Source organism: Ascaphus truei, chromosome 10, assembly GCF_040206685.1.
Source record: "Ascaphus truei isolate aAscTru1 chromosome 10, aAscTru1.hap1, whole genome shotgun sequence".
NCBI lineage: Eukaryota > Metazoa > Chordata > Amphibia > Anura > Ascaphidae > Ascaphus > Ascaphus truei.
In genome coordinates, this window is record NC_134492.1 from 4,880,691 (window position 1) to 4,901,233 (window position 20,543).

The 20,543-nt window shown below is 45.4% G+C and overlaps 1 protein-coding gene across 3 annotated transcripts in view; it reads left to right on the forward strand.

The window, feature by feature from the left end:
- ZNHIT6 (zinc finger HIT-type containing 6) overlaps positions 1–20,297 on the forward strand; it is a 38,302-nt gene extending 18,005 nt beyond the window's left edge. The window contains exons 6-11 of one of the 3 annotated variants that reach the window (XR_012804023.1): positions 12,000–12,068; positions 12,333–12,413; positions 13,564–13,641; positions 14,198–14,322; positions 19,325–19,468; positions 19,987–20,297. Coding sequence is in view for 2 of the 3 variants with exons in the window: in XM_075615628.1 (XP_075471743.1) it covers positions 12,000–12,068; positions 12,333–12,413; positions 13,564–13,641; positions 14,198–14,322; positions 19,987–20,060 (427 nt within the window). In the remaining variant the exon portion in view is untranslated. The remainder of the gene's footprint in view (positions 1–11,999; positions 12,069–12,332; positions 12,414–13,563; positions 13,642–14,197; positions 14,323–19,324; positions 19,469–19,986) is intronic. The other 2 variants (XM_075615628.1, XM_075615629.1) reach the window with 2 other exon arrangements.
- Positions 20,298–20,543: the final 246 nt, after the last annotated feature.

Below are 20,543 nucleotides of genomic sequence, written 5' to 3' on the forward strand. Positions count from 1 at the left end.
CGTGGATTCGCAGGCTGTGCGCAGAGTAGGAATAGGTGCGGGAGATCCCCTCGCGTGGATTCGCAGGCAGCGCGCAGAGTAGGAATAGGTGCGGGAGATCCCCTCGCGTGGATTCGCAGGCTGTGCGCAGAGTAGGAATAGGTGAGGGAGATCCCCTCGCGTGGATTCGCAGGCTGTGCGCAGAGTAGGAATAGGTGCGGGAGATCCCCTCGCGTGGATTCGCAGGCTGCGCGCAGAGTAGGAATAGGTGCGGGAGGTTCCCTCGCGTGGATTCGCAGGCTGCGCAGAGTAGGAATAGGTGAGGGAGATCCCCTCGCGTGGATTCGCAGGCTGTGCGCAGAGTAGGAATAGGTGCGGGAGATCCCCTCGCGTGGATTCGCAGGCTGTGCGCAGAGTAGGAATAGGTGCGGGAGATCCCCTCGCGTGGATTCGCAGGCTGCGCGCAGAGTAGGAATAGGTGCGGGAGATCCCCTCGCGTGGATTCGCAGGCTGTGCGCAGAGTAGGAATAGGTGCGGGAGATTCCCTCGCGTGGATTCGCAGGCTACGCAGAGTAGGAATAGGTGCGGGAGATCCCCTCGCGTGGATTCGCAGGCTACGCAGAGTAGGAATAGGTGCGGGAGATCCCCTCGCGTGGATTCGCAGGCTGTGCGCAGAGTGGGAATAGGTGCGGGAGATCCCCTCGCGTGGATTCGCAGGCTGCGCGCAGAGTAGGAATAGGTGAGGGAGTTCCCCTCGCGTGGATTCGCAGGCTGCGCGCAGAGTAGGAATAGGTGCGGGAGATCCCCTCGCGTGGATTCGCAGGCTGCGCGCAGAGTAGGAAAAGGTGCGGGAGATCCCCTCGCGTGGATTCACCGGTCTCGCTTTTCTGATTACGGCAAATGCTGAAAATGTGGAAATAAAGATGTCAGTAAATACACTTGCGCTTCTGTGTAATAATGTAGTGGGATTGCTGTGTGCATTTAAATGTGCTGGTGGAAACCATTTCCCTTGGCAGGATGTCTGCTCTGTGATGGGCCGAGGTAGAAGCTTTACTTGGGAGCCAGCCGGCTTTTGGCTTGGTACGCAAGCTGTCATTTTTATTATGTACTTTAGTAAAATATTAGTTTTTTCCAATGTGACCCTAGGCCTTTTTTCCTATTGCACTCAGTTTATTGAATAGGAAACCAATGTTTTGGGCACTCCATATTTAGGTTTGCTGTTTCCCATGATTTTGTGTTATGTTAGCCATATTCGGATGCCAGAGATATTATATTAAACATTAGGTTGGTTAATCACACAACCCTAAGTGCCAAGTGACTCCAAGATGTTTTGGAAACTCTCATGATGCGGTGTTCAGTATATACTGTGCCTGCTCTCCGCAGTTACATATGGAAAGTCTCCTGATGCGGTGTTCAGCATACTGTGCCTGCTCTCCGCAGTTACATATGGAAAGTCTCCTGATGCGGTGTTCAGCATACTGTGCCTGCTCTCCGCAGTTACATATGGAAAGTCTCATGATGCGGTGTTCAGCATACTGTGCCTGCTCTCCGCAGTTACATATGGAAAGTCTCCTGATGCGGTGTTCAGCATACTGTGCCTGCTCTCCGCAGTTACATATGGAAAGTCTCCTGATGCGGTGTTCAGCATACTGTGCCTGCTCTCCGCAGTTACATATGGAAAGTCTCCTGATGCGGTGTTCAGCATACTGTGCCTGCTCTCCGCCGTTACTTATGGAAAGTCTCCTGATGCGGTGTTCAGCATACTGTGCCTGCTCTCCGCAGTTACTTATGGAAAGTCTCCTGATGCGGTGTTCAGCATACTGTGCCTGCTCTCCGCAGTTACATATGGAAAGTCTCCTTATGCGGTGTTCAGCATACTGTGTATGCTCTCTGCAGTTACATATGGAAAGTCTTCTCATGCGGTGTTCAGCATACTGTGCCTGCTCTCCGCAGTTACATATGGAAAGTCTCCTGATGCGGTGTTCAGCATACTGTGCCTGCTCTCCGCCGTTACATATGGAAAGTCTCCTGATGCGGTGTTCAGCATACTGTGCCTGCTCTCCGCCGTTACATATGGAAAGTCTCCTGATGCGGTGTTCAGCATACTGTGCCTGCTCTCCGCAATTACATATGGAAAGTCTCATGATGCAGTGTTCAGCATACTGTGCCTGCTCTCCGCAGTTACATATAGAAAGTCTCCTGATGCGGTGTTCAGCATACTGTGCCTGCTCTCCGCAGTTACATATGGAAAGTCTCCTGATGCGGTGTTCAGCATACTGTGCCTGCTCTCCGCAGTTACATATGGAAAGTCTCCTGATGCGGTGTTCAGCATACTGTGCCTGCTCTCCGCAGTTACATATGGAAAGTCTCCTGATGCGGTGTTCAGCATACTGTGCCTGCTCTCCGCAGTTACATATGGAAAGTCTCCTGATGCGGTGTTCAGCATACTGTGCCTGCTCTCCGCAGTTACATATGGAAAGTCTCCTGATGCGGTGTTCAGCATACTGTGCCTGCTCTCCGCCGTTACATATGGAAAGTCTCCTGATGCGGTGTTCAGCATACTGTGCCTGCTCTCCGCAGTTACATATGGAAAGTCTCCTGATGCGGTGTTCAGCATACTGTGCCTGCTCTCCGCAGTTACATATGGAAAGTCTCCTGATGCGGTGTTCAGCATACTGTGCCTGCTCTCCGCAGTTACATATGGAAAGTCTCATGATGCGGTGTTCAGCATACTGTGCCTGCTCTCCGCAGTTACATATGGAAAGTCTCAGGATACGGTGTTCAGCATACTGTGCCTGCTCTCCGCAGTTACATATGGAAAGTCTCCTGATGCGGTGTTCAGCATACTGTGCCTGCTCTCCGCAGTTACATATGGAAAGTCTCCTGATGCGGTGTTCAGCATACTGTGCCTGCTCTCCGCAGTTACATATGGAAAGTCTCCTGATGCGGTGTTCAGCATACTGTGCCTGCTCTCCGCAGTTACATATGGAAAGTCTCCTGATGCGGTGTTCAGCATACTGTGCCTGCTCTCCGCAGTTACATATGGAAAGTCTCCTGATGCGGTGTTCAGCATACTGTGTATGCTCTCCGCAGTTACATATGGAAAGTCTCATGATGCGGTGTTCAGCATACTGTGCCTGCTCCCCGCAGTTACATATGGAAAGTCTCATGATGCGGTGTTCAGCATACTGTGCCTGCTCTCCGCAGTTACATATGGAAAGTCTCCTGATGCGGTGTTCAGCATACTGTGCCTGCTCTCCGCAGTTACATATGGAAAGTCTCCTGATGCGGTGTTCAGCATACTGTGCCTGCTCTCCGCAGTTACATATGGAAAGTCTCCTGATGCGGTGTTCAGCATACTGTGCCCGCTCTCCGCAGTTACATATGAAAAGTCTCCTGATGCGGTGTTCAGCATACTGTGCCTGCTCTCCGCAGTTACATATGGAAAGTCTCCTGATGCGGTGTTCAGCATACTGTGCCCGCTCTCCGCAGTTACATATGAAAAGTCTCCTGATGCGGTGTTCAGCATACTGTGCCTGCTCTCCGCAGTTACATATGGAAAGTCTCCTGATGCGGTGTTCAGCATACTGTGCCTGCTCTCCGCAGTTACATATGGAAAGTCTCCTGATGCGGTGTTCAGCATACTGTGTCTGCTCTCCGCAGTTACATATGGAAAGTCTCCTGATGCGGTGTTCAGCATACTGTGCCTGCTCTCCGCAGTTACATATGGAAAGTCTCCTGATGCGGTGTTCAGCATACTGTGCCTGCTCTCCGCAGTTACATATGGAAAGTCTCCTGATGCGGTGTTCAGCATACTGTGCCTGCTCTCCGCAGTTACATATGGAAAGTCTCCTGATGCGGTGTTCAGCATACTGTGTATGCTCTCCGCAGTTACATATGGAAAGTCTCAGGATGCGGTGTTCAGCATACTGTGCCTGCTCTCCGCAGTTACATATGGAAAGTCTCCTGATGCGGTGTTCAGCATACTGTGCCTGCTCTCCGCAGTTACATATGGAAAGTCTCCTGATGCGGTGTTCAGCATACTGTGCCTGCTCTCCGCAGTTACATATGGAAAGTCTCCTGATGCGGTGTTCAGCATACTGTGCCTGCTCTCCGCAGTTACATATGGAAAGTCTCCTGATGCGGTGTTCAGCATACTGTGACTGCTCTCCGCCGTTACATATGGAAAGTCTCCTGATGCGGTGTTCAGCATACTGTGCCTGCTCTCCGCAGTTACATATGGAAAGTCTCCTGATGCGGTGTTCAGCATACTGTGCCTGCTCTCCGCAGTTACATATGGAAAGTCTCCTGATGCGGTGTTCAGCATACTGTGCCTGCTCTCCGCAGTTACATATGGAAAGTCTCCTGATGCGGTGTTCAGCATACTGTGCCTGCTCTCCGCAGTTACATATGGAAAGTCTCCTGATGCGGTGTTCAGCATACTGTGCCTGCTCTCCGCAGTTACATATGGAAAGTCTCCTGATGCGGTGTTCAGCATACTGTGCCTGCTCTCCGCAGTTACATATGGAAAGTCTCCTGATGCGGTGTTCAGCATACTGTGCCTGCTCTCCGCAGTTACATATGGAAAGTCTCCTGATGCGGTGTTCAGCATACTGTGCCTGCTCTCCGCAGTTACATATGGAAAGTCTCCTGATGCGGTGTTCAGCATACTGTGTATGCTCTCCGCAGTTACATATGGAAAGTCTCATGATGCGGTGTTCAGCATACTGTGCCTGCTCTCCGCAGTTACATATGGAAAGTCTCCTGATGCGGTGTTCAGCATACTGTGCCTGCTCCCCGCAGTTACATATGGAAAGTCTCCTGATGCGGTGTTCAGCATACTGTGCCTGCTCTCCGCCGTTACATATGGAAAGTCTCACGATGCGGTGTTCAGCATACTGTGCCTGCTCTCCGCCGGTACATATGGAAAGTCACCTGATGCGGTGTTCAGCATACTGTGCCTGCTCTCCGCAGTTACATATGGAAAGTCTCATGATGCGGTGTTCAGCATACTGTGCCTGCTCTCCGCCGTTACATATGGAAAGTCTCAGGATGCGGTGTTCAGCATACTGTGCCTGCTCTCCGCAGTTACATATGGAAAGTCTCCTGATGCGGTGTTCAGCATACTGTGCCTGCTCTCCGCAGTTACATATGGAAAGTCTCCTGATGCGGTGTTCAGCATACTGTGCCTGCTCTCCGCAGTTACATATGGAAAGTCTCCTGATGCGGTGTTCAGCATACTGTGCCTGCTCTCCGCAGTTACATATGGAAAGTCTCCTGATGCGGTGTTCAGCATACTGTGCCTGCTCTCCGCAGTTACATATGGAAAGTCTCCTGATGCGGTGTTCAGCATACTGTGCCTGCTCTCCGCAGTTACATATGGAAAGTCTCCTGATGCGGTGTTCAGCATACTGTGCCTGCTCTCCGCAGTTACATATGGAAAGTCTCCTGATGCGGTGTTCAGCATACTGTGTATGCTCTCCGCAGTTACATATGGAAAGTCTCATGATGCGGTGTTCAGCATACTGTGCCTGCTCTCCGCAGTTACATATGGAAAGTCTCCTGATGCGGTGTTCAGCATACTGTGCCTGCTCCCCGCAGTTACATATGGAAAGTCTCATGATGCGGTGTTCAGCATACTGTGCCTGCTCTCCGCAGTTACATATGGAAAGTCTCCTGATGCGGTGTTCAGCATACTGTGCCTGCTCTCCGCAGTTACATATGGAAAGTCTCCTGATGCGGTGTTCAGCATACTGTGCCTGCTCTCCGCAGTTACATTTGGAAAGTCTCCTGATGCGGTGTTCAGCATACTGTGCCCGCTCTCCGCAGTTACATATGAAAAGTCTCCTGATGCGGTGTTCAGCATACTGTGCCTGCTCTCCGCAGTTACATATGGAAAGTCTCCTGATGCGGTGTTCAGCATACTGTGCCTGCTCTCCGCAGTTACATATGGAAAGTCTCCTGATGCGGTGTTCAGCATACTGTGTCTGCTCTCCGCAGTTACATATGGAAAGTCTCCTGATGCGGTGTTCAGCATACTGTGCCTGCTCTCCGCAGTTACATATGGAAAGTCTCCTGATGCGGTGTTCAGCATACTGTGCCTGCTCTCCGCAGTTACATATGGAAAGTCTCCTGATGCGGTGTTCAGCATACTGTGCCTGCTCTCCGCAGTTACATATGGAAAGTCTCCTGATGCGGTATTCAGCATACTGTGTATGCTCTCCGCAGTTACATATGGAAAGTCTCAGGATGCGGTGTTCAGCATACTGTGCCTGCTCTCCGCAGTTACATATGGAAAGTCTCAGGATGCGGTGTTCAGCATACTGTGCCTGCTCTCTGCAGTTACATATGGAAAGTCTCCTGATGCGGTGTTCAGCATACTGTGCCTGCTCTCCGCCGTTACATATGGAAAGTCTCATGATGCGGTGTTCAGCATACTGTGCCTGCTCTCCGCCGTTACATATGGAAAGTTTCCTGATGCGGTGTTCAGCATACTGTGCCCGCTCTCCGCCGTTACATATGGAAAGTCTCCTGATGCGGTGTTCAGCATACTGTGCCTGCTCTCCGCCGTTACATATGGAAAGTCTCATGATGCGGTGTTCAGCATACTGTGCCTGCTCTCCGCAGTTACATATGGAAAGTCTCCTGATGCGGTGTTCAGCATACTGTGCCTGCTCTCCGCCGTTACATATGGAAAGTCTCCTGATGCGGTGTTCAGCATACTGTGCCTGCTCTCCGCAGTTACATATGGAAAGTCTCCTGATGCGGTGTTCAGCATACTGTGCCTGCTCTCCGCAGTTACATATGGAAAGTCTCCTGATGCGGTGTTCAGCATACTGTGCCTGCTCTCCGCAGTTACATATGGAAAGTCTCCTGATGCGGTGTTCAGCATACTGTGCCTGCTCTCCGCAGTTACATATGGAAAGTCTCCTGATGCGGTGTTCAGCATACTGTGCCTGCTCTCCGCAGTTACATATGGAAAGTCTCCTGATGCGGTGTTCAGCATACTGTGCCTGCTCTCCGCAGTTACATATGGAAAGTCTCCTGATGCGGTGTTCAGCATACTGTGCCTGCTCTCCGCCGTTACATATGGAAAGTCTCACGATGCGGTGTTCAGCATACTGTGCCTGCTCTCCGCCGGTACATATGGAAAGTCACCTGATGCGGTGTTCAGCATACTGTGCCTGCTCTCCGCAGTTACATATGGAAAGTCTCATGATGCGGTGTTCAGCATACTGTGCCTGCTCTCCGCCGTTACATATGGAAAGTCTCAGGATGCGGTGTTCAGCATACTGTGCCTGCTCTCCGCAGTTACATATGGAAAGTCTCCTGATGCGGTGTTCAGCATACTGTGCCTGCTCTCCGCCGGTACATATGGAAAGTCACCTGATGCGGTGTTCAGCATACTGCGCCTGCTCTCCGCAGTTACATATGGAAGTGGAGCGAAGAAATGATCAGAGACCAGAGGCGCTCAACTCCAGTCCTCATGCACCCCCCAACAGGTCAGGTTTTCAGGATATCCCAGCTTCAGCACAGGTGGCTTAATCAAAGGCTCAGTCAAAGACAGCCACTGATTGAGCTACCTGTGCTGAAGCAGGGATGGATTGAGGACTGAAGTTGAGCACCACTGAGGAAGTATAGGGAACTCTTTAAACCTCTAACATGTAACGTCTCCGGCCGGGAACAGCACAGCGACAAACATTGAAGCATATAGAATACATCTTATAATTTAACGAGGAGAACTTTCCGCTGCCTAATTACCGGCAGAACCTGAGTGGGTCTGAGCCGGCTGTGCAGGAGGTGGCTGGGATTCAAAGACAATTTGTGTTAAATATTTAACGTTACAAGAACCCATTTTTTATTGTTTCAAATTGAAAGGGTTATGAGCTGGAATATATTGATATAGAAAGATGTTGGGTTATTAAAAGCTTTACCCCGTGTATTGATGTTAGTTTTAGATGCATAGTGTGGGGTTATCATATTCACAAACCATTTATTCATTTATTTTTTTTAAGTCCTGCAGACTCTCTCAACCGAAAAACCCTGTTTTATAAAGTCAGAGAGAATCACCATTATCACAGAGAACCGTGTTTACACCAATGCCAAATGTACATTTAGGCTCGCCTGTTAAATGAAGCATGTCTTAGCCAATGGACACATGGCTCCTGTCCCACACCCACAGTGACCCCTACCAGGCACGGCCATCTACTGTGCTTATTCCCTCACCCGCTGTCTCGGCAACTGTCCCATCATACCGCTTAGATTGTAAGCTCTCTGGGGCAGGGATTTCCTTTCCTATTGTCTGATCTTGTTTGTTTTTATTGTGCTATAATTCCCTGTACTGTTTTGTCTTTCTTGTAAAGCGCGGAGTACAGCTGCGGGCGCTATGTAAAGATAACGTACGTACACACAGTGTTGGTTCCCAGTACAGTACAGTTTTGATACTTCCTGTGATGAAACGTTTTCTGACTGGAAATATGAAGTGTAATAGCCGGGGATTGTTCTTAACTTCAATGATTATTTGATAGAACGGCCCCAAAATGTTGGCTTTGCGTGGCGTGCGCCATATTGGAAATCCTCATTCTTTTACCTCCGTTGTTTCTTAGCATAATTATCCATCAGATTTTTTTGTATCAATAACAAAAGTGCTAGATTTTTTTGCTAGGAGGCTTCACAGGTATTCTCTTTAGCAGGAATGAAGCATTTCCTTTAATTGCCACTAAGTAGTTAAAATGGCCTCTGTTCTTCATTCTAAATCTGTCTTTCATTCTTCTTTTGTTTCAGTTTTCTTGGGCACAACTGCCCCTTTTTTGTGTGGTCTTGATTAAATTCGCTCTGACATGGATTGGTACACAAGTCCAATTTAAAAAAAAAAAAATCTATTTAAATGCAGAAATGAAAGATTTCTGCGTTTCTCCTACTGAGAAACTCGCAAATCTGCACAGAAGTGTTAGAAACGAAAGGCTTCAAAAGAACATTAAGGTATTACATTTATTTGCACATTCCAGAAGGAGGAAACCAAATGCAAATCAGTGAGTGCTTTCTGGTTTGGTTCGCTCCCAGCTCTTGCTTTAGAAACATTACAGCTTTCAGGAGGAATCTAAGAATTGCTGTTATTCAAGCAGATTCCTCCCTTCTGCTGTGCCCAGGACCTGCTAAACAGACCGGGAGGGAGGGAGCTCACACAAGCGATGCCTGTGTGCTTTCTACAATAAATGTTTGTTCAGAGAGACTGGGGTGGAATTTAAAACAAGATCAAATGTTTAAAATAAAAATATATATATTGATTGAGAGAGGTTCGTAGTGTGACTGATCTTAAAATGAATATTTACCGAACGGGGGTATGTTATTGACAAACATACCCTTCTTTTACTTGGTATGTTAAACTTGCAAATGTATTCTTGATTGACCATTAACAGCTTGAGGACGGTGACTTAGCTCAGCGACGTGTGTGCTGGGTGTGCTGTCCCTCAGCAGAACCTGGGGAATGAGAAAGATATGGGATTTGCTCTGGAAGAAGCACTAACTGCTGCAAATTATTATTGTAGGCTTACGCTAGGAATGAATGTCGCTGCGATCCTTTTATTTAAATAAGGATCTGGGTTTTTCTGAAGCGCGTTTAGAAGTTTGCCAGTCTTCCTTCCCCAAAATAAATGTTTTTGCTTTATTCAAAGACCTGCATTAAAAAACAATTCTAATGGCTGGGGGCTTCTCGTGCCCCCACACTTGGGTCATTTAGGTGCTGCGGGTACAGATGCTAAATAGACATCATATGGAAAGATCACCAAAGTTAACTGTAGTATCCCCCACGGAGGACTTCGTACAATAAGTGATCATAGAATAAAGAAATTGTCTTTGCCTTCCGTTCCATTTCTCTTCCCCATCACATCCTATGAAATCCTTTAGAAGTTTTCTTTTTGAGGAATGTTGATTGGGGGGGGGGGGGGGAATGAGCAGTCGACTGGTATCAATTATTATTTCACACATCGCTTTAGAATTTAGGGCATGTAACTTTGAAACTGCTTCTGCATTCTTTCCCTAATTGGGATCATTGCCTTGACCTTGTCCTTGTCATATCGGGCTTACTAACGAGACACAGTGGTGGGACACGTGAGGTATTCAATGCGCCAGATGTAAGGAGGAGAGATGTACAAAAGTGTCAAATGTATTCGCATACATTCTACCTGTTTATTCTTCCTAATGCATTTCGCCAAGCCTCTGAAATAAGGTCGACAAATTAGTAAGCTCTCTGCTAAATATTGCGAGGCCGTGAGCCCTGTTTTATAGCCTTATTAAGTTAAACATGCAATTGTTTTTTGTTTGTTTTTTACACAAATTGGTAAATTAAATTGCAATGCACATTGACTTAACACTTGCGAACTCTGACTCGGCTGCAACAAATTCAGATTACACCTGGTTTGCAACCACATGGAAAAGTTTTGTACGTCTCTATATAGATAACAGAATTGAACATTTTCTTGCCATTTTAAGATGGAGCAAACCTTTTCACTTTATACATATCCCCCAGTGTGTTTCATACTATGGGGTTATTATTGTCTCCGTTCTGCACCTTTATCTGCTACTGAGCTTGTTTTACTGAATGATCTATAACATTTCATAGAAAACCATGGTTTTGGGCAAGCTTCTATTCAACGGTTTTGCATTATTTTAAGCATATTGTTTTAAGCAAACAAAATGTTACCAAAACTCCAAGTTCCTGTTTTGCTAAATGTTCTGATAAGGTGGGTGTCTGTCTTCTCACAGCGGCCACTTTTATACGTGGAGTAGATTGGGAATGGTACTTTACAAGCATTGCATTTCGGGGCAGGGACTCCTCTTCCTTAATGTTACTTTTATGTCTGAAGCACTTATTCCCATGACCTGTTATTTATATTATCTGTTATTTATTTGATTACCACATGTATTACTACTGTGAAGCGCTATGTACATTAATGGCGCTATATAAATAAAGACATATATTACAATACAATGTATACTTGTGTAGGACTATTCAAAAACCAAAACGCAGAACATCCTTTTTGAGCTGAGGTTGATATTTTGGGCATTTACCAAACCTTAATATGGAAGCACGGAGTGTTTCTATATACTTTAGCACAACAGAGTAAAAAAAAACATAAGATCTGCAACTTGGAAATATTCAATGAGATCAGTCCAGAGAATTGGAAACAGTGTTTCCAATTCTGGGTGCGGTATTTCACTGCCGTGTATGTCAGAAATGGCAAGTTCTGGCCCCTGATGACGCAGGCGATGGGGTAACACCACAGCTCTGAAGCCAGGAGTTAAGGCACATTTAACGATGCATGTTACCTCAGTAAAAGCTGTTAGTTGGCTGACAATGCCAATAAAGGAACATTTTATAACTCTCTAGTGTAAGATGGTGGCAACTCGCAGCTAACTAAATAAACGTAGCAACCAAAATGTCTTGTGTGTAGCTACTGAGTGCAATTAGGCGTGTTCGTTCAACCAGCAAGCTGTTATCCAGCATTATCAGTTAGTACATTCAAATGAGCAGACTCGTGTCTGATGCACTTTTAAGGTATTTGGGCAATCTTTAACAGCGAGACAGAGCGTGCTAGTGAGCTTGTGTAACTAAACCGCAAAGTGTTGTCTTTGTTTCGTGAGGACCCTATGCAGACCTCTTTAGTCTCTTCTTCTTCCTGTTTTACCTGCCCTCCAAAGCCTAATTAGAGGTATCTGCTATTGAATTTTTTTCTTCAATATTTCATAGTTCCGATAAACGGATTTGCTTCATCCATGTGACAATCTGCCCGGAGAAATGACTTTAAGGTCTCTAGCATATCTTAAGAGTGCACATTTGTATAAATATGAAAATACTGCCAAGGAAAACACTGCTATTCTAGATCTGAAAAAAGTTTATAAACGGAATGCTTGATTTTAATGTTTATTATTTTTAGGACTGTAATGAGGAACTGGGGATGCTGAGTTCTTCTAGTCCTATACATTCTCAGAAATATGCTTTTTCTCCTCTTTGGTTCCAGAGAGCAGAGGTTTTACTGGCACTTGAAGCTTCTATTTCCCCAAAGTCATGCTGAGTACACACAGAGAAGGTAACCAGTTTGACACATGTAATTCTGAAGTCCACCCGGTGTGTGAATTCTATGGTGGTTTGGTACCAGTGACTTGTATATAGGGGAATACATATGACTTGAAAAGTTTCCACTAAACATTAATTCTGTGCCCTTAAATCTGCCACACGTATAAAAAACCCTAACTGCAGAAGCAGAGAATTTAAGTCGTAAATTGTTCATATTACCTGGCATGCAATTAGAATGTTCCCTATTTAATGTATTGCGTCTTGTTTTGGGTGGAAGGGTACCAGATAGTAAAACACTCCATGAAATCCTGAAGGCCTACATCGATCCTGCAGAGTCGGATCCTGTCATTCGTCAAAGGTATTTTTATACACTTTCCTGGAGTTTGTGGTTTTCCTTAAGTTCTTGCAAATGGAGGTGTCAAATCTGCATTTGGTATAATGGAGGGATGGACAGTGCTGGTAACTCGGACGAAATTGCAAAGTTGTGCGCTTCGACCTCCTCTACAAGTGAAAATATCAAAGGAGAACAGTCCGATGTATACCATAGTGTAATCCATAGGGGATCATTCAATAGTTTTCTGTTTTGGCAAAATATGGATGTAAAATAATCCTATGTTTTCATGGACGGCTGGCATGATATTCTGTCCGAATGTTTCTGTTTACTGCACTTCTCTTCTCTCTTCCCCCCCCGCCAACCCTTTCAGTCCCCGAAGGGGTGCTGCCGGACATGTGTGGTCGCGACCATGTGATCGGTTTGGGGTAGCATCCCCCACTTTGAACATTCCTAGGAAACTGGAAAAAATCACAACGCTTTTTGAGCATCAAAAGGGTCCCTGACATGTCGGCCCTTGGGGTGTTCAGGAAACACAAGGGCAGCCTAACGACTGAAAATAAATTTGAAGTCAAGTTCCATTGTAATATGCAAAAATGATTACCAATTTACATAGACTTACAGTTTGGGCAAGATCAAAACCCACTACTTTGTATATATTTGTGTCATTTGGGATCTTACTGGGTTTGTGACCAAAATGTTTACAGCAAGAGACACAGGCCCCAATGCTGCATCCAATATGACAGATTATTTCATACATTAATATGTAATTTATCTTTCTTCATAAATATGGCTCATTTAGTTCAATAGATTAGCAAAAATATTTTGAGCCTACACGTACGTCACGGCCGAAGTATTGAACTGAAGGACGCATATTTATGAAAGAATATATAAAATACATATTCATGTACTAACTAATTTGTTATATTGGATGTAAAGTGCAAAAAGGAAAATAAAATGTGAGAAATTCTACAAGCGGTGCAAGATTGGAATGTCCGATAATAACTAACCGAAGTGCCCCTGTGGTGGTGACTTGTCTTCAACTGCGGTCCATAGTCTCTGGAAACCTGGGAGAGCAGTTGGCGACATTAATTCTCAGAGATGCTGTTATACACAGACGCACCGCAACTTCTAAAGTATTTCTGTGCATTGATTCATTCGTTTTTGCCTCTTTCAGACTGAAAGCATATGTGATGTGTCAGTCGGATGTAAAAGTCTTTATGAAGGTAGAACAGAGACAACATAGTTCAATCAGGTACATAGTTACTCTATTGACATTTTCATGTTTCATTTCCTTTGTGTGAATGAATAAGATTTGGGCTTTGCCGTACCCATCGTGTACTTGTGGGTTAATATAGATTTCGTGTTTCTGTTTGATTGTAACCGGCCATTTGGTGCATCGGATGCCACATAACCGATATCCCCGTCTCTAGATGATCAGAGAGGTGGGAGCAGGATACAATGGAATGTATAGAAGTAGATTTCCCCAAGAGGTGGTATGGCAGGAGAAGTGGGACAAAAAGGGTACAGTTTAAGCTTTGCTTCAGTACAAATCTAATAAGAAACCAACAAGTTTACGTGAACTTGTCGTCTGCTGTAATTTTAAATAAGAGAAAAGGGTTTTCCTTAAGTCTTCCATCTTAAGCACCAATTAGCCACTGAAAGGTATTGTAATCATGTGTTGGTTTCTCTTGATTATGTACATGTCCTAAGATGCATTTTGTTGCCTTGAGCTATTTTGATTCAGAATTTAACTAGTAAACATTTGGTCATGTGTAAACTAAAAGGCACACTTGAAAATGTATTTTAAGGTATTATGAACTGGATTCCAGTAAAAGTCTCCTTGAGAACTTGAAAAATAAGACCATAATTGAGTATCCAACCTTACATGTGGTGTTGAAGGAATTCATGAATGACATTGCGGTTTTTGGCCAAGGTAAGCAAGTGGTTTTTTTTTTAACCCAGCTATGTTTTACTTAGATCTCTTAACTGAATAAACAGTAGTTATGCACGCACCCATTAACAAGACTTGAGTGTATCATGTACGGTATAGGTTTACATTAAGCTCTAGTAAGGTATGCTTTCTAACTATTAGAAGTACTAGGAAGTCTATGGATAAAGAACAAAATCCACTGTCTCCCCTCCTTCCTGTTTGAGATATTGATAGCTACTTGAATTATTAACTTAAATGTGCCAGGGTCACCATTTTTGGCCAGGTCTATGCCCTTCCACTTCCAGCACAGGAACTGCAGAGAAGGATAGTATATTTCTTGGACTCGCCTCTGTTCCTTCCAGTTCTTGGCGTGTAAAACACAGGAGTGTTTGTGTTTAACAGGCCAATATATGTTTCTTGAGCTCCTGATTTATTTTTTAAGGGGTTATTACGACTCCGTAAGGACAATACTCTATTAATATAGAATTCTCAGTTTACTTCCTGCCTTCCTTAACTCTTTTTCCGTTGTCTCGGAACAGGATGTGTCACTGCTGATCTCCTCTTCTCCCTCTACCACCTGCCCTCTTGACCCCATTCACTCCCATCTCTTACAACCTCTATAATCCCTACGCTCACACACATTTTTAACTCCTCCCTCTACTCTGGTACATTTCCCTTCTCCTTCAAACATACAACAGTCATACCATTACTCAAAAACAGCAAGCTTGACCCTACCTGTCTTTCTAAGGCCCAGGCCATAGAGGTGTGGGGAGAGCGGAGGCGCGCTAACGCTGAGGCTCGCCTGCTTCAGTCAGCACGATTGCACGGACTTGCAGGCGAGCCAGCGTGCGCGAAGGGAGCCGGGGGGGAGGTGGTTGGAGACGAAGCAGTGACGTCGCTGGGCCAATCGCCCGCGACGCAGTGACGTCAATGTCACGGCGCCGACGTCACGGCGCCGTGATGTTGACGCTGCTTCAGGCTGATTGGAGGTTTTCAGCCGACAGCGCGCTGAAAAACAGCTTGGCGCTCGGCTGAAAACTCCAAAGCCTCAGCACGCCTGCGGACGCTCGCATGAGCCCCCTCTCAAGGCATCCTCATTGAGGATGCAGGGGCTCGGCGCGGAGCGTCCGCACGCCTCAGCACGGCTGGTCCATCTATGGACGCAGCCTAACTATCGTCTCCCTACTGCCTTTTGCATCTAAACTCCTTTAACGTCTTGTATTCTCTCGCTTGCTCCATTTTCTCACCACCTATTCTCTCCTAGACCCTCTGCAATCTGGCACTGCTCACTCCACTGAAACAGCCCTCTCTAAAATAACTAATGACCTCCGTGCCGTCAAAGTCGCTACTCTCTGCTCATATTACTCGACCTCTGTGGATCATTTTTCCTTCACATTCTCCATACTCTTGGTATTCGTAACAAAGCTCTGTCCTGGATCTCCCCTTATCTCTCCAATCATACTTTCAGTGTCTCTCTTGCTAGCACCTCCTCTATTGATCTCTCTGTGGGAGTACCCCAGAGTTATGTCCTGGGACCTATGCTCTTTACACACTCTCTGTAGGTGACATAATCACATCTCTTGGGTTCAAATATCACCTCTATGCTGCCAACACACAAATTTACTTTTGACCCCTGACCTTACACCTGCTGTACAGACTAAAGTTTCTGAATGTCTCTCTGCGATATCATCCTGGATGGCCCTCCACCGCCTCAAACTCAACATGGCAAAAACTCCCCCGCCGCCTCAAACTCAACATGGCAAAAACAGATCTCCTCATATTTCCTCCTGGCCCTACAACCTCCTTCCACATTATCATATAAGAAGATAGTAGGTAGTCATGAAGATAGTAGATGAAGCACAGCTGAGGAAATCCTTTATCCAATGTCCATGCAGGAAAAAAAGGTAGGCCACTCCAAACTAACAAAAAGGTTAATTTATTGCAAGACGAACATACAGTGGAAAAAAGGGACTGATAGAACGCGCCTACGCGTTTCGTACAAGAAGTACTTTATCAAGGTAACAAGGTAAACCAAATGCTGCCTTTTTATACTTACCTGAATTGTCCATTACACTATTGATTGTGACGTCATCACACAGCGTCCGCGCAGAGTCGCGGTGATGCCTTCACAAAGCGTCTGCGTCGAATCGCGGTGTTGCAACGTACACAGCCATAGGCTGGCCAAGTCAGGTGTGTACCTGCATTCACTAGAGCTGTCCGTCGCGCCATACAAATGACGTCATCAGCGCGCGTCCGAAGACGTGGTCGCGCTGACGTCACGTATATTCCCATGGGATCAGGCAGATCACGTGACCGACAAATATGATCATCCTCCTGCCATGTTCAGAGGGATACCTAAAAGTCAGTTTTAGAGCACGCCGGAACTGTTCGAGCAACTATGATTATCAACTTCAAGTAAATGATTTATATACACGCTTTCTGCAAAGGGGTTATAATAAGAAGGATTTGGATATATCTTTATGTGAAGTCACGGCTATGGATAGGAAATCCTTGCTGAGACATAATACAAAATCTACAAGATCAAATACCAGTCCTTCCTTTATTACCCCATATAGCAGACAAGCAGGAGCTATCAAACACATTCTGAAAAGGCAGCATTTGGTTTACCTTGTTACCTTGATAAAGTACTTCTTGTACGAAACGCGTAGGCGCGTTCTATCAGTCCCTTTTTTCCACTGTATGTTCGTCTTGCAATAAATGAACCTTTTTGTTAGTTTGGAGTGGCCTACCTTTTTTTCCTGCATGGACATTGGATAAAGGATTTCCTCGGCTGTGCTTCATCTACACCTACTACCTTCTTGAATCTACTACGGATGGATCGCACGCCAATGATGGTCAGGGTGCCCCTGGAGAAACACAGGTAAAGAGCCGCAGTGCTTTAACAGTTCTTGGTTACCACAGACATTGTCCTTCATATTATATAGCTGGTTGGGGTTTTATTACAGTGTACGCAATTGTGGTTGTCAGGCAGACTCCACTAGTCACTATTCCCTTCCGGTTTTCTCAATATTAGTGGGGCGCTCCATCGTTACATGGATTACCAAATATGGCATTATGATGTTCTCATTTGTTGCTTATTGAATTGGTCATAACTCTTGAGCACCACAGCTACCACGTTTCACATTATCATACACCCAGTAGCACAAGCACGCTGCTTAGGGGTCACACTCGTCTCCTCTCTCTCATTCAAAAGGTAGCTAAATCCTGTCGTTTTTTTCCTTCGCAATATAACTAAGATACGCCCTTTCTTCTGTTGCTTGACTGCTAAAACTCTGACTCAGGCCCTCATTCTCTCCCGTCTCAACTACTGTAACAGTCTGCTGTCCAACCTTCCTGCCTCTCACCTGTCTCCCCTACAATCTGTCCTTAATGCTGTTGTCAGAATCACTCTACTCTTACTTAATCTGTCTCGGCGTCTCCTCTGCTAAAATCGCTCTCCTGGCTTCCTATCAAATCCTTTATCAAACACTCAATGCTCCTCACTTTTAAAGCTTTACACTCTTCTGCTCCTCCTTACATCTCAGCCCTAATTTCTCGCTATGCACCATCCCGACTCTTGCGTTCTGCTCAAGGATGTCTTCTCTCTACCCCTTTTGTATCTCCTGCCTTAAACCCTGACTGCCCCACACCTCCGAAATGCCCTTCGCCTCCCGACTAGCACCCTCTCTATACCTTTTTAAGACCCATCTTAAAGCACACCTCCTTAATGAAGCATATGAGTACATACTTTACACCTCCCACATAAACCTTGACCGCTTGCAGATGCACTTACCAAAATGCCCTCCTACTGTCTCTGTACGTTCTTCCTACCTACCAATTAGATTGTAAGCTCTTCAGAGCATGGACTCCTTTTCCTAAATGTCACTTTTGTCTGACGCACGTCTTCCCATTATGTGTTATTTGTATTTGTTATTTATAGGATTGTTACGTGTGTTACTGCTGTGAAGCGCTTTGTACATTACTGGTGCTATATACATGCATAAACATACATTAAACACTTCAGTTTTGGTGCTAAGCATGTAAAATTGCTTTAAAGCAGCAGTCATTTGTCTGTTTTAATGTGTGCTTATTTTAATCATTTCAAATCATCCTATCCTTACAAGCACACAGCCTCTGTACGTGCAGAACCCAAACTCGCCACACCATATATTTGTCAAAAGAGTGTTTCTGAGATTGGCAGCGCTTTTTGTTTCCTTGTACAAACTACAAACGTAAAAACATGGAAACCAAATGTGCGCATGTAAATAATGACGTGAACCTCTAAGACTAGATGCCGCAATACCTTACGGCCATCAATAACCGTATGTAGCCATGACGTGGAAAATGTATTGGCACAAACTAGTCCGAGGTAGGTAGAGTGAATTAAGCACTATGAGGTATAATATATACAATAAAGGGACTAAAGGTCAAGTTGGTGGAGTGCTTTCAAATTGGCACTCACAAACCGGCTCTTCTGTGAATCAATTGCAGCGCGTAGGTCTGCCAATGTCTCTGAGACTTTCCTTATTGCGTGATTCCTCATGGGAAGGAGACACAGGACATCCACATAGGATAATACTGTAATATGTAAACCATCAACAACCGGGCAAAGGAAATACTCTCCCGTTCCCGAAAGACCATGAGCATTGAGTGTTTTCAGACACACTCGCCCACTTGTACGTCCTGATCGCGTCCAACTACCTCCATTTTGTGCCAATACATATTCCAATTAAATCATGTTTACGGTTTTGAAGACCGTGTAATATAACATAAGACAAAAAGCCTCGGTGCTACATCCAATACGACACATAATGTAGCTATTAGTGTTAGGACCTGCGAAAGAGGGGGATACCGTGGCGGGGTTTGCAAGCTTGAAATGCTTTGGCCAAAGAAATGAACTAGATGACACTCGCGTATGAAAAGAAAAATATAAGTATTTAACGATATAATTTGTCATATTGGATGTAGCACTGCGGCTTTTTGTCTTTTGTCATCCTATCCTTATACACAATCTAGACGAGGTGGCCAGTCCCTGGCCCGTGGGATGGCATTTGCAATGGCACCCCAAGTCAGGCCCAACTTACACGCAGCTGCGTTGGCCACAGCTCCCCTTTGCCACGGGACTGGACCAGGGGAGAGTCGGGGGGGTGTAAGTAAGGGGGAGGGGCTAACAGGACTGCAGACACCGGAGGCCCAGGTGGAATTCAGCTCGAGATAAGCTCTTGGCAGCCCTGCCAGCGCCACACATTCTGCCGACATATCTGCCGCTGCCGTAGAGGGGCAGTAGGACAGTGGCCCGCCAATAAAATGTGCCCATTTATACCATCCCGAAAAAAAGGTTTGCCACCCCGGATCTAGACATAAATAAGATTTGTGTAATTCAATAAAAACGGTAACATGGCACAGTACCTATTCTAGCTACCGTACAGGTTTGTGTTCCTTAGAACATCAACGTGACAAATACAATTTGTGTACCGGAGTGTGGCTTCGTGGTCACAAACGTAAAAGCTCTTATGAATTGTTGCATGTTTAAACCAGCCGTTGGGTGGATTCCTGACCAAATGCATTCCAGGTAACCTGGCCACGGTACAGTGACTGGTTCTCTTATAATGCAATCACTGGTTATCGAACGCCATTACTGACCTTTTCTCCTCTTGCATGATTTAGAGCTTGGGCCGTCTGCACCCGTTTCATGTCCAGGGGAAGAGCCTGAGGAAGGGGAGATCAGAGGCCGTTCCTAAGGTGATAAATATGGCTGAGAGAGGAAGAAACGCCATCCGGTTTTACTGAAGAAGTTGTAAAATGGCCCAGATTCGTTTTGGTCATTAAGTTTGTATACTTGAATTTGTATTCTGTGCCTTTTGTACCAGTTTCTCCACATTTGCCCTCAATAAATTGCTATCTAGATAAGAAGTCTGCTGCCAATGTAAATAACCTTTACCTTTTAATATTTTGCTGTAATAAAAATTGGGCACTTATTAACGGATTGTGACCATTATTTTTTTTTGTTTAAAGCCTACTTTTAAATCCAGAAACTGTTTTTGCTGTTGAAGATATTAATGGACGGATCGCTCATGTTAGATCATTACTTTTTGAATTGGGATTTTCAATTTTATTATGATTAATATAATAGTGATTCCAGACCCAGGGATTTGTGCCCCAGGGGTCCACCAAAAATGATATGTAATGGCGGGTCCCAGGCAGTATTTATTTATCAAATGTTT